The sequence below is a fragment of the Charadrius vociferus genome, unplaced genomic scaffold (assembly GCF_000708025.1).
Source record: "Charadrius vociferus isolate BGI_N301 unplaced genomic scaffold, ASM70802v2 scaffold472, whole genome shotgun sequence".
Taxonomy (NCBI): domain Eukaryota; kingdom Metazoa; phylum Chordata; class Aves; order Charadriiformes; family Charadriidae; genus Charadrius; species Charadrius vociferus.
The window spans coordinates 8,499,716-8,518,251 of record NW_009647735.1 but is presented as its reverse complement, the minus strand read 5'-3'; the positions used below and the strand labels follow the sequence as shown (position 1 = coordinate 8,518,251).

At 42.4% G+C, this 18,536-nt stretch overlaps 1 protein-coding gene across 3 annotated transcripts in view; it reads right to left on the bottom strand.

Moving 5' to 3' along the window:
- The window catches only part of KLHL13 (kelch-like family member 13), a 76,317-nt gene that overhangs the window by 51,738 nt on the left and 6,043 nt on the right, over positions 1 to 18,536 (bottom strand). For 2 of the 3 annotated variants that reach the window (XM_009881731.1, XM_009881730.1), the window contains exon 2: positions 15,174 to 15,232. In XM_009881731.1, the coding sequence (XP_009880033.1) occupies positions 15,174 to 15,193 (20 nt within the window). In that variant the 5' untranslated portion in view covers positions 15,194 to 15,232. Of the gene's footprint in view, positions 1 to 10,662; positions 10,728 to 15,173; positions 15,233 to 18,536 lie in introns of those variants that run through there. The other variant, XM_009881732.1, reaches the window with a different exon arrangement.

Here is an 18,536-nt window from a genome sequence, read left to right as displayed (position 1 = left end):
GCAACTGCTAACACAGCTCTGCCATCCCCGTCCAGCTGAGCTCCTGAGGAACTTGCTGACTTGTTGATACATGACCTCCGTGCTCTTCGGGACAACAGAAGTAAATTGAGAGCGTCTGAAGATTTAAAATATTCACTTCAAATTAAGTTTCTTTCCAGACCTTTGGCTGCTACACCTCCACCCACCTGGCTGTCAGCTCTGATTCAGGCAGCCAAAACAGTCGAGCCGGAGCAGAAGAATGAAAGCAGACGGCTGGAAGGTGGACCAGGGTAGTTGCAGGCTGCAGACGTTTGGAATCCACCGTGATGGAGCTGGATGTGATAACATAGCTCGGGAAGATGGAAGGAGATTAGCAAGTTGCTCGGGTTTCAGAAATGTCACGGGAAGGTCAGGCATAAATATACCTACAATATCGTAACGAGGCAGAATAGTAGTAGCTATAGGTGAAAGTCTTCTGTGACATACTTCTGCATTTTAACTGCGCACTGCTGTTTTCAGTTGTTAAATTTACTATAACCTGCAGGAATCATACTGATACCTGGATTTCAGATTCCGGAGTGTATCTATTTATGGGGCTGGCAGTCTGCAGGCTGTAGAAGAACATACTGTCTGAGAAACCGAGTTGTTTCATTTAACAGCCATCACCGGCACTGCAGTGATGAAGAGCATCCGAAGAGCACGTGGAAACTAAGAAGTTTCTTCAACTCCCCCTGTCCAGGGCAGGACAGTAACGCCGGTAACCCAGCCCTTCTCATTCCTCCAAGATACCCTTAACATTAGCAAGCTTGAAGTGCAGCTAATTAAAACAAATCAGTTTAAGATGCAAAACCTACTGGTCTCCCCATAGAGCGAACACCCAAGCCAAGACTGGGTATCCTGTTTTTCCAGCATAGTCTCCACTGCTGTGCAATTATTTTCGAAGATCCACCTGATTTTGCAGCCAAGTGAACTAAAACCTCAGTCACAGACACATCCCAGGTGTCCAAAGACAACAGAATCCCTAGAACTGCACTGCCAAGCTGCACGCATGAACACACACATGCGGAGCACCTCTAACATTAAAAAAAAATTGCAATATACAGGTGGGGTTTTTTGGATTGGTTGCATTTTATAATGTAAGTTTTTTTGGTGTTCGGGTGTGCAGGTTTTTTTCCCCCTTCAAAGAAAGCACAAGTATTATGCACATCCTTCAGTCGTTTTGGGGGAGTTGTTTGTTTGTTTGGGGTTTTGGGGGGTTTTTTTTTCATTTGTTTTTAAAAAGTAGGCACTACCAACAACCTATTTAGCACCCACAAAGACAGGCATACTCCCCTTTTCAAAATGAGATGACCTCTTATCAGCAAAACGAAATAAAATGCACGAACAGAGAAGTTTTGTTTTCTTCCCCTTCCCTTTGTGAATAAAGAACAGTGTAATTCCTCCGCATTTGACTATACTGCAGGACGTGGTTTGCAGAGGAAAGTTAGCACCAAAAGTATTTTCTGGGAATACCGAATTTTAAGATGGAGTTGTTGCTTTCCAAGATGACAACTTTTATTTCAGAAGCGTTTATTTAGACAATCAGCTGCTAGCTACGGCAGATTAAACTGCCTATTAAAACGATTCATTTTTGAAACAACAGGAGTTATTTAAGTTTTTTAATGTTCTGTTCATTATTGATTTAATAAGTACGCCAGTCTGCGCGCAGAAGTGACAGGCCCAGTTTAACTATAGTGTCACAACAGATAAATTAATCATGTGCAGAACAAGAAATCCCATTCTCCCTCAAAGGGAGAGTGCTATACACACTATATGAGTAGCTGATTTTAGATATCAGACTCTAAAGCACCTCATCCTAAGCATAAAGTCGCTTTGGATAAAGCCCCTCTTTTTAACTTGATGCACTTAAACACTAAACTGAGCTGGGAAACGATTTCTCATAACACGACACCCACCACTTGCCACCAAGAGAACGGTGACAACCCAGCCACGTCCACCCAGGTGACAGAAGACAGAGATATGAAAAGGAAAGGGAAAAGGACAATCAGCGTGAGGTGACATTACACCGCTAGCAACGTGTCACCAGCTGGAGAAATTTGCAGAGCTGTGTCTTTTCAGATCGAACATAGCACACACCAGCCAGACCGTCCCAGCAGCGACTCCAGTTTGCAAGCCCACCCATCCCGTTAAAACCAGTGGCCTCACTTCCTTCAGAGAGAAAATAAACTATTTTGGATCCACACCTATTTGCCACCCACATCAAGCTGCAAACATTTCATGTGTCAGAGGCACGGGTTTACAAATAATATACTAAAGCTTCACGTGGACAGATGTTGGGATCCAGAAGAGGATCCAGAGGGAGTTTAACTGCAATTAACCCAGAAACATACCTGAACCAAAACCAAAAACCAGCTTTTAAATATGCAAGAGCGTGTTACTGCTTTGAACCATGCAAAAAAAAATAATAAATGTAAGAGTTAAATGCTACCAATTTGTTCATCAAGCCTGCACATAAATTTCTAGCCCTACAAAAGCACCTTTGGCTTTTTTTGTCAACTACTCCATCACAAAGAAATCATTAATTTTACCCAATCAATATTGAAACAAACTCCAGAGACTTTATTTACATGCAAGTCACCAGTAAAGCTGCGAGTTTTTACTTTATTAATCCTCAAGTCATTTGGAGTGGTTGGTTAAGTAGTAGTAATTTGGAAAGCTAAAAAAAAAAATTATTGGAGAAACAAACTTGTTACTGAAGAGGTTAATTCTTCCACTGAGGTTACGAAATCATTTCCTCCTAAACAAGCACAAACACTGTCACAGACACCATACCGAGACCAGATGTGACCAACACAAGTGTCCACAAAATAAGATAAGAAACTTGTCATCTCCTCTAAAAAAAAAAAAAAAAAAATCCTACTGGATTTTTTCCAGTTCTTTATTTTCTAACTTTAGCTCTTCTGAATGGCTTTACATGAAAATGCCAACGTTCCCATTTCAAATGAAAACGTACTTGTTCTAAAATATTCAAGTGCACGTGCCTAAGAACGAAGGATGTAAATGCATGGCCTTAATGAAGAGGAGAGAAAATACAGGCAACATCTCTGCTACGGATGGAGCGGGGCGCGACGGCTAAATAAAACCACACACACAATAACCAGAGGGAAATGGGCTGGAGGAAAGAGGCACCGCTTGGGATTACCAGAGAGGGGAAGCTTCTGAAGAGGGAGAGAACACATAAATCATAACTCTGCTCTAAGGAAAGCTTTTATGATTTTTTTTCTTCAAGTTTCACAGCATTATTCATCAAACAGCCATTCTTCATGCTAAGCAGAAGTGTGATGGACCAAAACAGTGCGAAAAGGCTCTATGCATTCGCTGAGTGACAGCAGGATGCAGGAATTTTGCTCATACAGCAGTCTGAAAAGCGAAACTTGAGACTGAATATGCTCAAATCACCATAAATGCATCCAGCGGACAAAAGGCACTTGTGTGCCTGTTTTGGGGGAGGAAAAAAAAAAACAACCAAAAAAAAGCAGAAAATCTATTGCTTCTAATTCAAGATCAAACGACGAGTGAAAAATCCCCCCAGAAGCAGAGAGCAGCGCACTGATGGGTTGGATCCTTCTTCAAGAATGATCTAGCTCCTGCCAAAACATCACTTCAATGATTTCAACTGTTGTCCCATGAATTATCTGTTTAGACCAAGATCAAAGGACACAAGATCAGTCAAGGAAACTACAGGAACAGCTCTATTAGATTTCTTTAGTCTAAACTTGCTAAAAAATAAGGTTGCTTAATGTCAATACAACCTCTGGAATAGAAATAATTGAGCATTTATTCTTAAGAACGCTCAAAACAGTTCTTTAAAGATATTAATCTAGTTAAACGAAAGGTTTAAATGTTATTAACAATCAAAATGAAGAATGTGGAAGTCTTAAATGGCATTAACAAAAAATCGCTAGTCACGAACGACGCCATTTGATGCAGGAATATTTTTCAACCACCTCCAAGGGAAAGCAAATCCTACCAACACTGTTTCCCTACTGAAACACTCTTATTCATGCTGCTGTATTTCATCTGGCAGCGCAGAAAAGCACCCAACAAATCCCATTCCTTAAAAGAATGAAACCAGTCACTCCAACATAATTATAATTAATGGGATGAGACAAAACTACTGTTACAGTCTGCAAAGTACAGCACAAGATAAAAACGTAAACAATTTCATAGCTTCCCAAAATCAGGTTCAGTTAGTTAATATGGGAACATTTCATGTTTTAAGAACTTTATTTCAAGAAAGGAAGACACTGAAATAAGGTTGCTGGAATTTCTTCCGGGACAAGGTGATCATCTCTACTCTTGCCCTAAATCTGTGGTTTTTCTTTCTAAAAAAGAATAAGCACAAAGAGATTAAATAGCAGGTAGAGTGTCATCAAGAAAGACAGAATGGCCGATTTCAGTATATTTTGAGATAGAAATCCCTTTCCAGCCATATCAGGAATGCTTTTAGCACACCGAAAGATTTGGTAAGTAACTGTTATTGCCTCCTTGTTCTAAAATTGGTCTTTGGATACCTAAAAGCAGACGCGAAGGCATCAACTAAATCAGAAAAACTCACAGAAATCTTGGACGAGAGAACCATTAAGACTAAAGCTGGATTTTTTTCTGCTTTGTTTGAAAATCATAATGCGTTATTTGATGAAGAAATTAGCTTACAACTCACTAACTGTGTCCTTTCGTTTCTGAAGTTACTTGCTAATTAGCTCTTCCAGAATTCCTCAGTTTTCCAGATGGGAAGAAAGGGTTTCCAGGCTGCTGTGGGGGGGAAGAAATCCCCACTGGCACCTCTGCGGGAATTCAGGCCCTTGCAGGCAACCTGTCAGGGAGCACTGCTGCCACCTCCCCTCTGAGCACAGAGTAGTAACTCCCCTATTGACCAAAGGGGATAAAAACATCATACGTCATTTTAGACGAGAGCAGCCACACCGACGGGTGCTTAACGTGGTAGAACAAATGAGGTTACAGCCAAGAACTTCCCAAGGTCTGCGGGGTCCATCTTTTGGCTTTGATAAGAAAACAAGTCCTTTTTGTTTGAAGAAAGAGAAATGAATCGCAGAAAGCCACAACGCAGACAAGACGCTTTCTAAAATGTTCTCAGGCAGAACGGTATCTGCGTGCAGTCCATCGCAGTGCTACCTACACAAATACATCAAGGCTATATCAACAGCAGCAGAAAGAAAACCGAGTCAAGAATAAATCCCACCAACTGAAAAGTCTGAAGTTAAAAAAGGACCCCAAAAAATGACAATATAAAAAGCGCCAGTGTCGATGAAAAGCCTTTATCCCAATCTTCCCCAAACCTAGCAAAACTCTTTCTGCACGAATCTCCTCTGCGCTACTCAGCTGCGGTGCCTGCATTTCTGCTACTCCCTTGCCTACCACGAACTGCCATTAGTCGTCTTTCGGCTTGCAAAGACAGCATCTAATCTAGGATGCTAATTTCTAATTAACTTGTCTTGAATTCATGCGTGCATTATGAAGCCAAGGAGAACATCTAAGAGGAAATATAATCACAGTGTTCCATTTTAATGCAAGGAGCAAAGCTTCAGTGCGCCAAAGCTTTGCTGCTCCTCAACTGCTAAAAGTCTGAACAGAAGTGAGAGTAGACTCGGGCCCAGTTTGAAGCACAAACAGTAAACAAAATGAGAAAATTGAATTGTTCTCTTGTTTAATTACTCATCTGTTCAACCTAGAGAAGAAAAGGTTCAGAGGAACCTAATCACAGGTATCCAATACTTAAAACATAGTTGTAGAGAAAATGAAGGCACTCCCTTCACAAGGCTGCGCTTATTTTTTTCCTTTTGTCTTCATTAAAAAAAATCTTTCCTGAAAATGTGCTATGAACTGAATTACTTTTCAGTGAAAATCAACATTAAGTCACTTTTGTCACCACAAAGCATTCCATACAATGAAAATATTCTGTATTGAAAAAAATAAAAAATCACTGAACTTCACAAGTTCTTTTCTTTGCCAACAAAGCATCAAGAACAAAAATGAGATTCCAAAGCTGAACTAGGTCTTCCGACATTTTAATATTATAAAGCCTTGGGTGAATCCAACAATCTTTATATCAAAATAATCTTTTCATTTCTTCTTTTCTACCCATATACTATTTCAAGTCTTTGGACAGATCTACGTTTATGCTTTTCCTCTTGCCTGCACTACTGCCTCATCAGGGATGCGCAATTTTGCCTGACTGGTAATTTGTTTGCCGGGGGGAGTAAAGAAAGAGAGTTTTGTTTGCAGGAGCTTTTTCCTTGGCAAGAGAGTGAAGATATAGGAAACATGAAGAGTGCTGTTCCCCTAAAGAACATAAAGGCTTTCGCTGGTCTGAATGTTTAACAAATGAAGTTAAATTGATAAATGACTTTCATCAATTTATGGCATCAAATCAATTAGGTTAAACTGGGAAAAAGCCATCTTCCACCAGTGTACACTGCCTGTATAAAGAGTTACTGTCAAATATACAACAATTTTTTCCAGAACTGTTTCTCCAACATCCTCAAGACACGGCCTTTTCTGCCTCGTTACCTACTCAGCTAAAATCCATCTCACAAAATTAAATTACTCTGTTTCAGACAAGCTCCACATTTCTTAAACCTTTGCAACTTTGGAAACATCTTCCTGCTTTGTCCCTTCAGCCACAGTTAATTTATTACTGTGCATCCAATACTCCTGCTTCTCTCCCAACATCAAGCACAAAAAGCTGCTTTCTAATGCCCTTCAGGACTCAGCTCTGCTGGTTTTGCAACATTTGTTCCCCTTAATTAGATCAACCTTTGGCAAACCCTCCAACAAGCACCTCTGTGTTTTCTTTCAGGCGACCCCTTACGCACAAAGGTGCCTTAAAAAAAAAAAAAAAAGGAACAATTTCTCCTTCAAAACAACCACCAAGTTGGCAATGTCACATAGCGCTCAGCATCGGTGAGTGCTGATACAGTGCAACGATTTCTTCTCAGTCACTCGGTTTGATTTTCTGTAGATCCCCACCTGCACCCGCGCTCTTTTGGCACTCTGAGTTAGAAGCACTTGGGATGAAGGCTGTTTTGTCGTACCTTTGTACCCGGGCATGGCTTGTCAGGTCAAAACACAACAGCACATTACCTAAGGAGAGTTTCAGCAAACTAGATACTGAGCTGTACTTTTCACAGCGTTTCCACACGCACACAGAATTAAGTAAAAGCACAGCATCATTGAATTCAGAAGCGTAAAAGATCTAAACTTGGTCACAGAATCAGTCATTCACCTAGAGGAAGTAAAAAATCAGAAATCTGCTTCGTAGGAAAGTTCATAAGTCTCTTCAATTTCTAAATTTTTACTTTTTTAACTTATAACACAAGGCTGTATCCATTAAGGCAGACTAGCCATCAGCCTCCGCAGCAAGAACCAGAGACTGGAGAGTTGGGCAGAGAAGAACCCAACGAAATTCAACAAGGGCAAGTGTAGGGTACTGCACGTGGGGAGGAATAACGCCATGTACCGGTACGGGTTGGGGGCTGACCTGCTGGAGAACAGCTCTGTGGAAAGGGACCTGGGAGTCCTGGGGGACAACAGGATGCCCATGAGCCAGCAATGTGCCCTGGTGGCCAAGAAGGCCAATGGCATCCTGGGGGGCATCAAGCAGAGCGTGGCCAGCAGGTGGAGGGAGGTCATCCTCCCCCTCTGCTCTGCCCTGGGGAGGCCACATCTGGAGCACTGTGTCCAGTTCGGGGCTCCCCGGGTCAAGAAGGACAGGGAACTGCTGGAGAGGGTCCAGCAAAGGGCTACGGAGATGATGAGGGGGCTGGAACATCTTTCTTACGAGGAAAGCCTGAGGGACTTGGGGCTTTTGAGTCTGGAAAAGGGAAGACTTCGGGGGGGATCTTATCAATAATAATAAATACTTAAAGGGAGGGTGCCAGGGGGATGGGAACAGTCTGAGCAGTGGCAGAGGCTGCCCAGAGAGGTGGGGGAGTCTCCCCCTCTGGGGCCATCCCAAACCCGCCTGGACGCCGTCCTGTGCCACTGCTGGAGGTGCCCCTGCTCTGGCGGGGGGTGGGATGGGGGAGCTCCAGAGGGCCCTTCCCACCCCCACCAGGCTGGGATGCTGTGAACCAGGAGCTGAAGGCCAGCACAGCACAGGTAAGCCTTACAAGGGCGAGTAGGCAGTGGCTGTTAAGGTGGCACTTTGCCGCCTGCAAACCCAGCACAAAAAGCTGATTATCACTGCTCAAAAGCCACTGCAACTCAACACGATGACAAGAGAAGCAAGTTGAGTGTCGAGAACTCTGCCAGCACGAGAGCAGCAGACTCAGCCCTTCCCATCAGGGGTATTCGGACGCAGCTGCAAACACCCCAATGCAACATCTGCTGAGTCCGGGTTGCTTAGGAACAAGTGTCAAAGAGGGCATGCGACAAACATTTTAAAAAAGACTCCCTGTGGATTTTTGTCTTTAATTGAAAAGACACTATGACAGTGTGCATTAGTATGTTTAAACATAAATAGATAAACAAACAGACCGTTATCACAGCTATTCAGTTTCAGCTCTGTGAAGGAAAAGCAAGAGATCATTAAGAACAAAAAGTTGTGTGAAACTGCCCGAAGTCTAAAATCGGGGTGTGGGGGGGGGTGGGAACCATCACATTTCATATTGCACACAGGAATTCGTTAAAATTCAGCAGTAAGCACATTCTCCATCAGTTCAGACTTCCTGAAATGCCACGTACAAGCTGCATAATTTCAGGTAAACCGCATATACCGAAAAGGAAGTGAGACTGTTGAACAGAACAGGATCCACTACGCTGAACTCCATCATACAAAACCGTATTTCAAATTAGTGCAAGTAATTCTTGTTTTATGTAAACCATTCCTCTGCAAAACTAGCTTGTACAGCACCCAACAGAGCACCGCTACAGCCATGTAAACATCCGACTTGTGAAAAATACGCTGTAACATGCAGGACACGAGCTGGCAATGGAAGCGCTACCAATGTGCGGAGTCTAAAAGCTCCAAAAGATCTCCTGCCTTGCCCTCGTCATCCTAAACCATGTCCCAAAACGGTCCAGAAGGATGCCTGCACCAATGCAAATTGTTTCACGGCAGCGCTACAGCACCCTTCAATAAGACATTGTACAGACAGCAAAATAAGCCTCTAGAAAAACCTTTAACACAATCAAACCTATAATCGCAAAACCATTCCGTAATTTCAACCTCTGCATAGCATTTGCAGGAGCACAATCGCGCTTCTGTGCTCCCGAGCTAAAAGGGGATTATTTCATTGCCTAAATACACCGGCATCTGTGCCCCGACGGATCTTGGCTCTCAAGTCAATCCGTGTTTTGGCAGTTATGGGCTTCCTAATTTGAACTCTAAGAGCAACAAGTCTGACCATACCAGAGTCATCATTACATTTCAAGGCAAACACAGAGTGCATTTTCTGTAAAGATTTACATAACTAAAGTTTGAAAACAGACCTCTCCGCTTATACACTCATTGAGCGATGTGTAGGACAACACAGTGCTGGAGCACACTTCTACTGAAACTCTGATCCACTTGTTTGTGTCAGCCACACGCCACCAGACGTCCCTCCTCTCTTTGTACATTATTTCTATAGCTTATCTGAAGCAAATCAGCTACTCTTTCAAAATAATCTCTCATAAACGTGCTCCCCAGGATGCATAACCCAACACAGCCCAGTAGGGCTCCGACCCATTTGGAGCTCGTTTACAGCAGGACACCTCGACTCCCTGGTCCCGGGGCTGGCAACGGGAGCCAGACCCAGCACCCACACACTGCCGGGGCAGCGGCGATTTCCCATCGTGCCGGATGGCATGCTTGCATCATGCTGAATGCCAGACCTTCTGCACACCCTCACCAAAACCATCCTTCCAGTCCCTAAAGGGGCTCCAGGAGAGCTGGGGAGGGACTTTTGACAAGGGCATGGAGTGATAGGACGAGGGGGAATGGCTTCAAACTGGAAGAGTGGAAATCTAGATGAGATCTTAGGAAGAACTTCTTTGCTGTGCAGGCAGTGATCCCCTGGGGCAGGTTGCCCCGAGAAGCTGTGGCTGCCCCATCCCTGGAGGTGTTCAAGGCCAGGTTGGACGGGGCTTGGAGCAACCTGGGCTGGTGGGAGGTGGTCCTGCCCAGGGCAGGGGGTGGCACTGGATGGTCTTTAAGGTCCCTTCCAACTCTAACCATTCTGTGATTTGATGAAGATGACACCACCTCCAAGCTATACCCCTGTGTCTAGACTAACCCCTCAGCCCATCTGCTACAGCTTTGTAGCCGACAGCCTCATCAAGAGCAGAGACAGACAGCTCTTCTCCACCAATACTTCACATCCAGTAGACCCCACAGACATGTCTCTCCAGACTGCATTGGAAGGGGCCCCTCTTGCCACATTCACCATTTCAGGCTGTATGTCAGGTTTTGGACAGTAAGCTGTGAAGAACCAGGCTGGCGCGTCCCACGCACCTAATATGCGTTACAGGTCACAGAAGGGTTTCCCTTGCCCCCTTCCCTTCTTTGATGTCCTTACTTTACTGCCAGTAAAATTAGCTATTACCTGAAAATTTCCAAGGATGAAAAAACCACACGGCATCACATCTTTCCCAGAAATGGGGCAGGGACCTGAAACTCACCCGTTTCCGCAAGGCGCTGCGTGTGACACCAGGTCAGGGCACTGTGCGAGGACAGTCCCAACCCACTGTACCGAAAGTAAAGTAGCAGAAAGCAGAATTTTTGCAATGCTGAGATGCGTGTGTCAAAACATTGTTTTAAATGAAATATTCTTTCGAATTGTAAGTCAGCTCATCAACTGCTTCACGCCTGGATTCGCACAATGAACCAAACGTAAACGCTCATGTATTTATGGCAAGAGGAATCAAAATATTATGAGGGTTATTAATTGGCCCAAAAACATCTAATCAATTTTGATGTAGAAATGTTTAAGTCCTTACGGATTTACCGTATCTTCAGTGTTCTGTAAAGGACTTGCATTTCACATGCATTTTCCATCCCTCATAAAGCCTTTCTCCAGTATAAGTCACCTATGGCTACAATTTCAGCTTATTAAAGCTCATTCATCACCACCTACACTTTATAAATCCACACTGGGGAAAGAGACTCCACTGACAACAGTTTGATTAGATAAGCACTGCACATAAAAAAAAAAAAAAGCCCACAGAAACATTCCAGCAAATACAAGTAAAAGAAAAACCTGTATTATCTCCAGGAAGACAACAGGACTCGTGACATTTGGATCCCACTTTCTCCTCACTCGCAGTGAAAAAAAAAAAAATCTGGTAAGAAACCAGCTGCTGACTGTCAGTTATTTTAAGAGCATAAAGCTTTATGTGGTTACTAAGATCAGGGAAGGCCGACGGAACATATTAGTCCATTCACAAGGAAACTGAATAGCTTAGATACAGCGTGTCCCTTCGGTGTCCAACTTGTCACATACACCCCTCATCTCCTGATTACCAAGGGCACAGCTCAAGTACCTATTACCGTGGTACAAATTCGACTTACTCAGACACGGGCAGATGTCAAGTAGAACAAGGCACCCTCATTCAGCCTGCCAGGAAAAAAAAAAAATCACGGTAGGGAAGGGGCGCGCATCTTGGTGCTTTGGTTGAAGTACTTTATTGCCATAATTTTAAGTTAAATATTATCCAGTATACTTAGGAATTAATATTTTTGAAGTTTATGATTGTAGGAGTCAATACTACTAAATGAAAAAGCGTTTATTTTATGTTCTCACTTTACTAGCAAAGCCACTTTTTAATTTAACAGACTAAGTTGCAAGATATATTTTAAGCCTTTTAGAGCTTGCTGATTGAGCATTTAAAGGTGAAACATTTTTTCCACTTTTAGCCAGAAATCATGCACATTCCTAAGCGCACAGTAATAACCACAATGAAAACAACAGTAACAGGTAAACAGCAATTTCCATTATACATCCTACAAACTTTATATAACTGTAATAAATACCACTCACAGAAAGAGATACTATAGCACAGAGGTTAAAGCCAAGGTTATGATCGCTTAGAACTGGGAAAAGAAACCAGTTCCTGCAGGTCCACCCTGCAACAAGGACTAAACTCTATTCAATTCATCAGCTATGCCATTATATGCTACCCATTTTCACCCTTGCAATAAACTCGCAGTGATTAATGAAACTAGCCGGACAGATATTACCCGTTACTGCAGCTACTAATGCTGACACAGAGCAGTCTTAATGTAGGCAAATCCAGAAACACTGTTCACGGTGGGTGTCGTTGCCTGTAAGCCTTATCCGCTCTCTTAAGCATCAGAGCACAACCTGACCCAGCCATATGCTGAAGACCGTGAAAAGCCAACTGCTATGCAGCCAAAAGGGCCTTAACAGCGACCATCTGTATGAATGAAATGCCAGCCCCACAAAGTAACTGTTGTCTGTTTTTGAAACACCCTTTTCTGAAAATTACCACACTAAAATAGAGTCGACATCTCCAAATACACTCCGAGAAAAACATATGTAATATCAGTAACTTGTGGCATCACTATGGAAATATTTTAAGGTACGTAGACTGACACTTGGAACATTTATACCTAAACTATATTTCTTGTTTAAAAAAAAAAAATCAATCAAGTTCCAATTTTATTAAGCTGATAGTAACAAAGACACTGTATTAAAAAAATAAGGAAGTTATTTCTCAACTGCAAATTTTTCCAAGCTCTGTAGAGTGACACTCAACTGGCAAGTAAATACAACTGGACTTGTCCAACACGCTGTACCTCTCCAAAGCACATCAAACTTCTGTACAGGCCAGGTGGCACACAACTTCTGCCTCCTTCCTTCACCCTTATACCTTCTAGAAAGAATTTAAAGAACAGCAAGAGTTTAAAGAACTTTTTTTTAAAGGATGAATATTTTTAGTTATGAAAAAGCTCCTTTGTCCTAGGGAAGCAGCCTAGAAAGTTGAAACAAAAGAACCTGGACCAAGCCAAGCCTTTGGTTATATCCCCTCACCTCAATCTCTGCTGCGGCGTTTGGAGAACATGAAGAGGGACACTGTAAGAACAGTGTCATCCATGAAGGAAGGAGCCTGTGGAAGTAGCAGACCCCTGAGCAAGTCCTACCTGACTTACTGGGCCAGAGGTAGGACTGCCAAAAGATGACTGTCTCTCGGGGCAGACCAGAGCAGCGTGAGGAGCTGCAGAAGCTCTGCCCACGAGATCTAACCCAGGCGGCTCCCCTTGAGCCCTGACCAAGAGCTGAAAACAAGGAGAACAACGTGGGCCATGACCGAGGAATTACATCATCCACTACTCCACTTACTCACAAAAGGTATCACAGAACATAATATTTTTATTTAAAATATTCATCATTATTCTTAAAAGTTATATTATTGTTAAATACTATTCCATATTATTGCGGCTACTCAGCCAACTGTGGCAAAGTCTTCATGGACTCTGGCCACAAGAGAGTGATCTCAAGGACACAGAGTAAATCAAATCAACACTATCTCCTGGGTAAGTCAGCTGGATCAGCACAAGGACTTCTCCTGCTGCTTTATAAAGAATCCAGCACCTGGGCCAGGACACTGTTATACGGAAACCATCCCTCAGCCTTCCTGAACTGGCAAAGCAGAGCCTGGAAGAAGCCAAGGGAAAGATGACTACAAGCCAACATTATCTTGAAGCAGATTTTTCTCTTGACTGAAAGCAGGACAGACTACCAGCCACTATTTGCAGATGCCAAACCTCATCCTAGAATGAGGAAATTAAGCATTAATGACATTTTTTTTAAAGTGGTTACTAAACTACAAATCACAAAACCATATCCATGAAAATACGCAAAGGGGTCCAGGATGAGGGAAGCCTAAAAACCACTTAAAAACCCTTTTCCTTAGATCTAGGTAACGAACAAGGCAAATCCCATGAAAGAACACAAAGTGGTTCCTACCTTGGAGTTTAAGCAATTACTAGTCTATTACAATAAAAGGATATTTTTCAATTTAAAAAAAGAACAAAATTTTCATGATGTAGCATTAATACTACAAATGCAAAAAAATGTAGAGGTGCCTGAGGTACGAGCAGCTCTGCTGACTTGAGCTGTTCAGTGCCAAGAAAAGCACTGAAGTTGTCCACAAAGGCACCATTCTCCTAGATAATTATCATCAGAACAAAGCAGTAGCTCCGGAGTATCAAAGCCTACAGTTTAAAAGAAAGCACTCAAGACCACATTACTTGTATTATACTTTTGAAGAAAAAAAAAAAAAAAGTACAAAGACTATCGCGGAAAATCCTAAAATAACATGCTGCTTTAATTCTCAACCGTTACTGGAAATTTGGGCAAAAAATGGAAACACTGAGATTAATCACCCCAAAAGAAAGAGCTGGCTGATGAGTCTACGGCACTAGAAGCATATTCATGGAGTCCATCTGACAAATAAGAGATTACATCACCTAACTGTGACCACAAAAAATGACCTTGTTTCCGCAAAAGTAAATCCTTTAAGTATTTATTTATGTACAGTTATATTCTGTCATTGAGGTTCTTCCTTTCCTCTAATACTCTGAGAGCGTAGTTTAGCTGCATGCTCCCAGAATATTGTTGCATTCCAACAGACAGGGACTGAAAACTTTCAGGAAAGCCTCTGTTGACTGCTGCTATTCCCATCTTCTTTACGGCAAATATATTAGACTTCCAATCAAAATCAGACAAGGACAACAAAGCGTTAATAACCTGTCATGTGGAACAGGTAGCACCAGTAAGCTTGACAGAAGAGCTTCTATAAGCACTGAGTTAACCCTGCTGAAGGATACCTGTACACCCAGTGTCAGGGGTTCTTACTGATGTCTAGAACACATTCAGCAGTCAACAGTAAAAGCCTTCGGTAGACTCATCACGCTAGAAAACGTAGGTGTCATGGTTAATCATTTATGAAACCACACATATCCTATTGCTTGGTCTTCCAGCTCTTTATTCCAACGATCGGCTTTGTCTCTGCTTTCCATGAAGCGCTCTATATTCACAGCTTTCCCGACCCAAATGAAACTGTCAGGTAAATGGCACAGTTATTTTAAGTTAATAAATAAATAAATAAATAAATTTAATTCCCACATTAGCACTTTGGGCTTTTTAGAAAACACATCAGTTACTCACAAAGTGTCTCTCCACATCATCTCTGATAAGCGGGAATATCTCCTCTGTTCTTCATGCACCTGTAGTCAAACAGAAAAGAATTGAAGCAGAGTCACAGACAGACAGCCCGAAATATCACCTGCCTCTCAGATCCCATGGATTTTCACAAAACAAACCAAGATTCATTCTCAACATTCACACACAATATGACTTTTCCTTCCATTTCACTAACTTCCTCCAGCAAAATTACAGATAAAGGAGGACGAAATAAAGAAAACTGCTTCTCGTTTGCATGTATTACACTGCTCTTTGCTGCGGAAACAAGGATGAATTATGAAAACTAATCAAGCGAACAGAGAGAGCACATGCCCTAGATTTTTCAAATAATCTCTCGGTTTAACCCAGTTGTTCCTGAGCCTGCCTATCCCATGAACAATTTACTAAAATGGAAGCTGTGACTCATGAAAGCCACCTTTTATTTTAAGAGGGAGCGAAACAGCTCAAATTATTTACGTGTGAGATGTAATCACATTAGTTTGTACAGGAGAGGCCAAAATGTTAATTAATTCCATTTTTAAGATCTAATATAGTTGATAAAAAGCTCCTTGTTCAATTTTTTTTATGTCTCAAGAGCATGGTATCTTACAGCCTTTAACCAAAACGAAAGACTACAGACTATAGTCAAGTTTGTAAACTTGTACCTCCACTTGAAGGGACAGTGGAAAAGTTGTAAAATTTCAATTTGCTGAGATGAGTCAGCAGCAAGCAAGGCAAAATATAAACTACTCAATAGCCCTGAAAAAAGACACACTTCTGATTTTTGATTTTTTCATATATTTTATATTGATAAACATAAGTGAATGATTAAAAAAATAGTGGCTGTATGAATCAGATATTTCTTTAAAGCAATTTATTAATTCACAGCCCAAGGCAGAAATTCCTATTTCTTTATTAATGCTTCTAACATACAAAAGTAAATTAGTATTTTTAGATATGGTCACAAAAGAGTAAATCTACGTAACAGATCTGAAATTACAGGTCAGTTTATATAGGACAGAAAACAGAAGGTTCTGCAAATCACGCTCTCCCCTCCAATCGCCCTGTACCCTTACAAACACAACTCTGACTTCACAGAGCAGGGGACAAGCAATGCCAATTTAGGAGCCTGTCTAAAATTTTTACTTTGTTAAAGCAGAAGCAGACATTTAGCGGAAGGAAATCACCCGCAGTATTTGTAAGCGTGAATTATAAATTCAGTGCGTGCTTTGCAGTACTTTGAACGTGCCATAACGGAGAAGGCATCAAACAGAATTGCTTAAGAGCATCCCACGTGCCCGCTCCCTCCCGCTGGTGCACGAGCAGCATGAGGTGGTTCCTGACTCCTGATGTCACCGCACCTCAGGACATCCGCTTGTTTCAAACAAACTTCAGGTTTTCCTCTATTAAAGAAGTCTGAGTAAAGAGGATATGTTTTATCTATCCTCCATCACAAAACTAACATGTTCAAAAAGTACCACATACATCTGAACTGCTTTCCTACTGCCATACTCAGGAAAATTGTTTGCAAAGGCCTACGGGATGCGCGGCATGGTTAACGGCGTTAGGAGGGATGCTGCACTCTCGCTCCTCCCTTTACCATCCCGTGGGCATTGCACAGGCTTCTCTGAGGAGGCAAATACACTGCACAACCATGCGAAGGCATCAAAAGACAGGTGGCCCTCGGCTTCAGAAAACTCTAAGGTTGGGATTAAATTAATTCTAAGAGGCAAAAGAAGTTGGCCTCCTCTCGGGCAAGCACATGCTACAGATGGGCTTGTGTATCTAGTTAAGCATCTTCTTTCCATACACCTACTCAGTGAGGTCAAACCATGTTCCTTTGATGTGGGCTTTAATATCTGTACGTCAACTATACTGCTCACTCCAGCTCACTTAAAGAATGGGAAGAAAACCTGACCTTTCAATTATTAACTACAAATAACTGTATTTTTTTTTTAATCCTGCCATTTCACATAATTTCCCTAAACAGGTCACTCCAAGTCAACTTGGCTGCAAGTTTCTTAAAGTTTTTGGAGAAATAAGTGTTAGTAGCACACAATAAATTTGAGCTGTACCCAATAAACCCAGACCTGAATTCTTGAAAAGATCAGCTTCACCTTCTTCCACAGACTGCTTAAGGCATTGGACTGGACAAACTATTTACATACAGTTAGTGATACTTCTAATAACTTTAACCCTGTTGCCTAGTTTCAAACTTGTTGAAGCAGGTCCAGAGGAGGCCCCGGAGATGCTGGGAGGGCTGGAGCCCCTCTGCTGGGAGGACAGGCTGGGAGAGTTGGGGGGGTTCAGCCTGGAGAAGAGAAGGCAAAAAAGGGGAGACCTCAGAGCCCCTTCCAGTGCCTAAAGGGGCTCCAGGAGAGCGGGGGAGGGACTTTCTACAGGGGCATGGGGTGATGGGACGAGGGGGAATGGCTTCAAACTGGAAGAGGGGAGATTCAGATTAGATTTTAGGAAGAAATTTTTCCCTGTGAGGGCGGTGATCCCCTGGGGCAGGTTGCCCCGAGAAGCTGTGGCTGCCCCATCCCTGGAGGTGTTCAAGGCCAGGTTGGACGGGGCTTGGGGCAACCTGGGCTGGGGGGAGGTGGCCCTGCCCAGGGCAGGGGGTGGCACTGGATGGTCTTCAAGGTCCCTTCCAACTCCATTCATTCTATGATTCTATAAATAAAAAGCTACTCTGCTTGTGAAAGAAAGGTGAGCCAATTATACTGCAAGGTGAAACTTCAATTTTCCTTCTTTTAAAATTTGGGGGGGTTTTGTTTTTTGTTTTTTGTTTTTTTTTTTTTTTTTAAACCACTGCTGATGGGACGAAAGAAACTACCTCTCTGGAGGTGCGTGCCTGGCTTGCAGTAGAAAAATCTTAAGAAATGCCACTGTTTTGGTTTGTTTTTTTTTCTGGTACATAGGAGAAAACTAAAGATTATAAAAATGAATAGTGCAGGACGGGCAAGCTGATGCGCACAAGTTCTAAACCTGGCAACTGATGGATTATCTTCAAATAAAGTACAAAATTCAGCAAGCACATGAGGAATATTTCCCGAGTTTCATTACCACAGAAATTCAGATAGCTCAAATTCCACGTTAAAAATATTTATTTTTTTTTAAACTCAGAAAAGCTCTAGTTAACTTTCAACTCTAACAGTAAAGCTGCTATCAACTTTTCCATCCTCATCGTTAATTCTACCTGCCCAACACGCAAATATGAGAAATTCACACCTCCGCTGACAACTTTACAGCTACTCACTATGTCCATACAAAGGCTAAATCTTACCACTAGCACTAACTTCCCTCCCCTGCCAGGGGCTGAATTTCTCACTGCTCTTCCAGTTC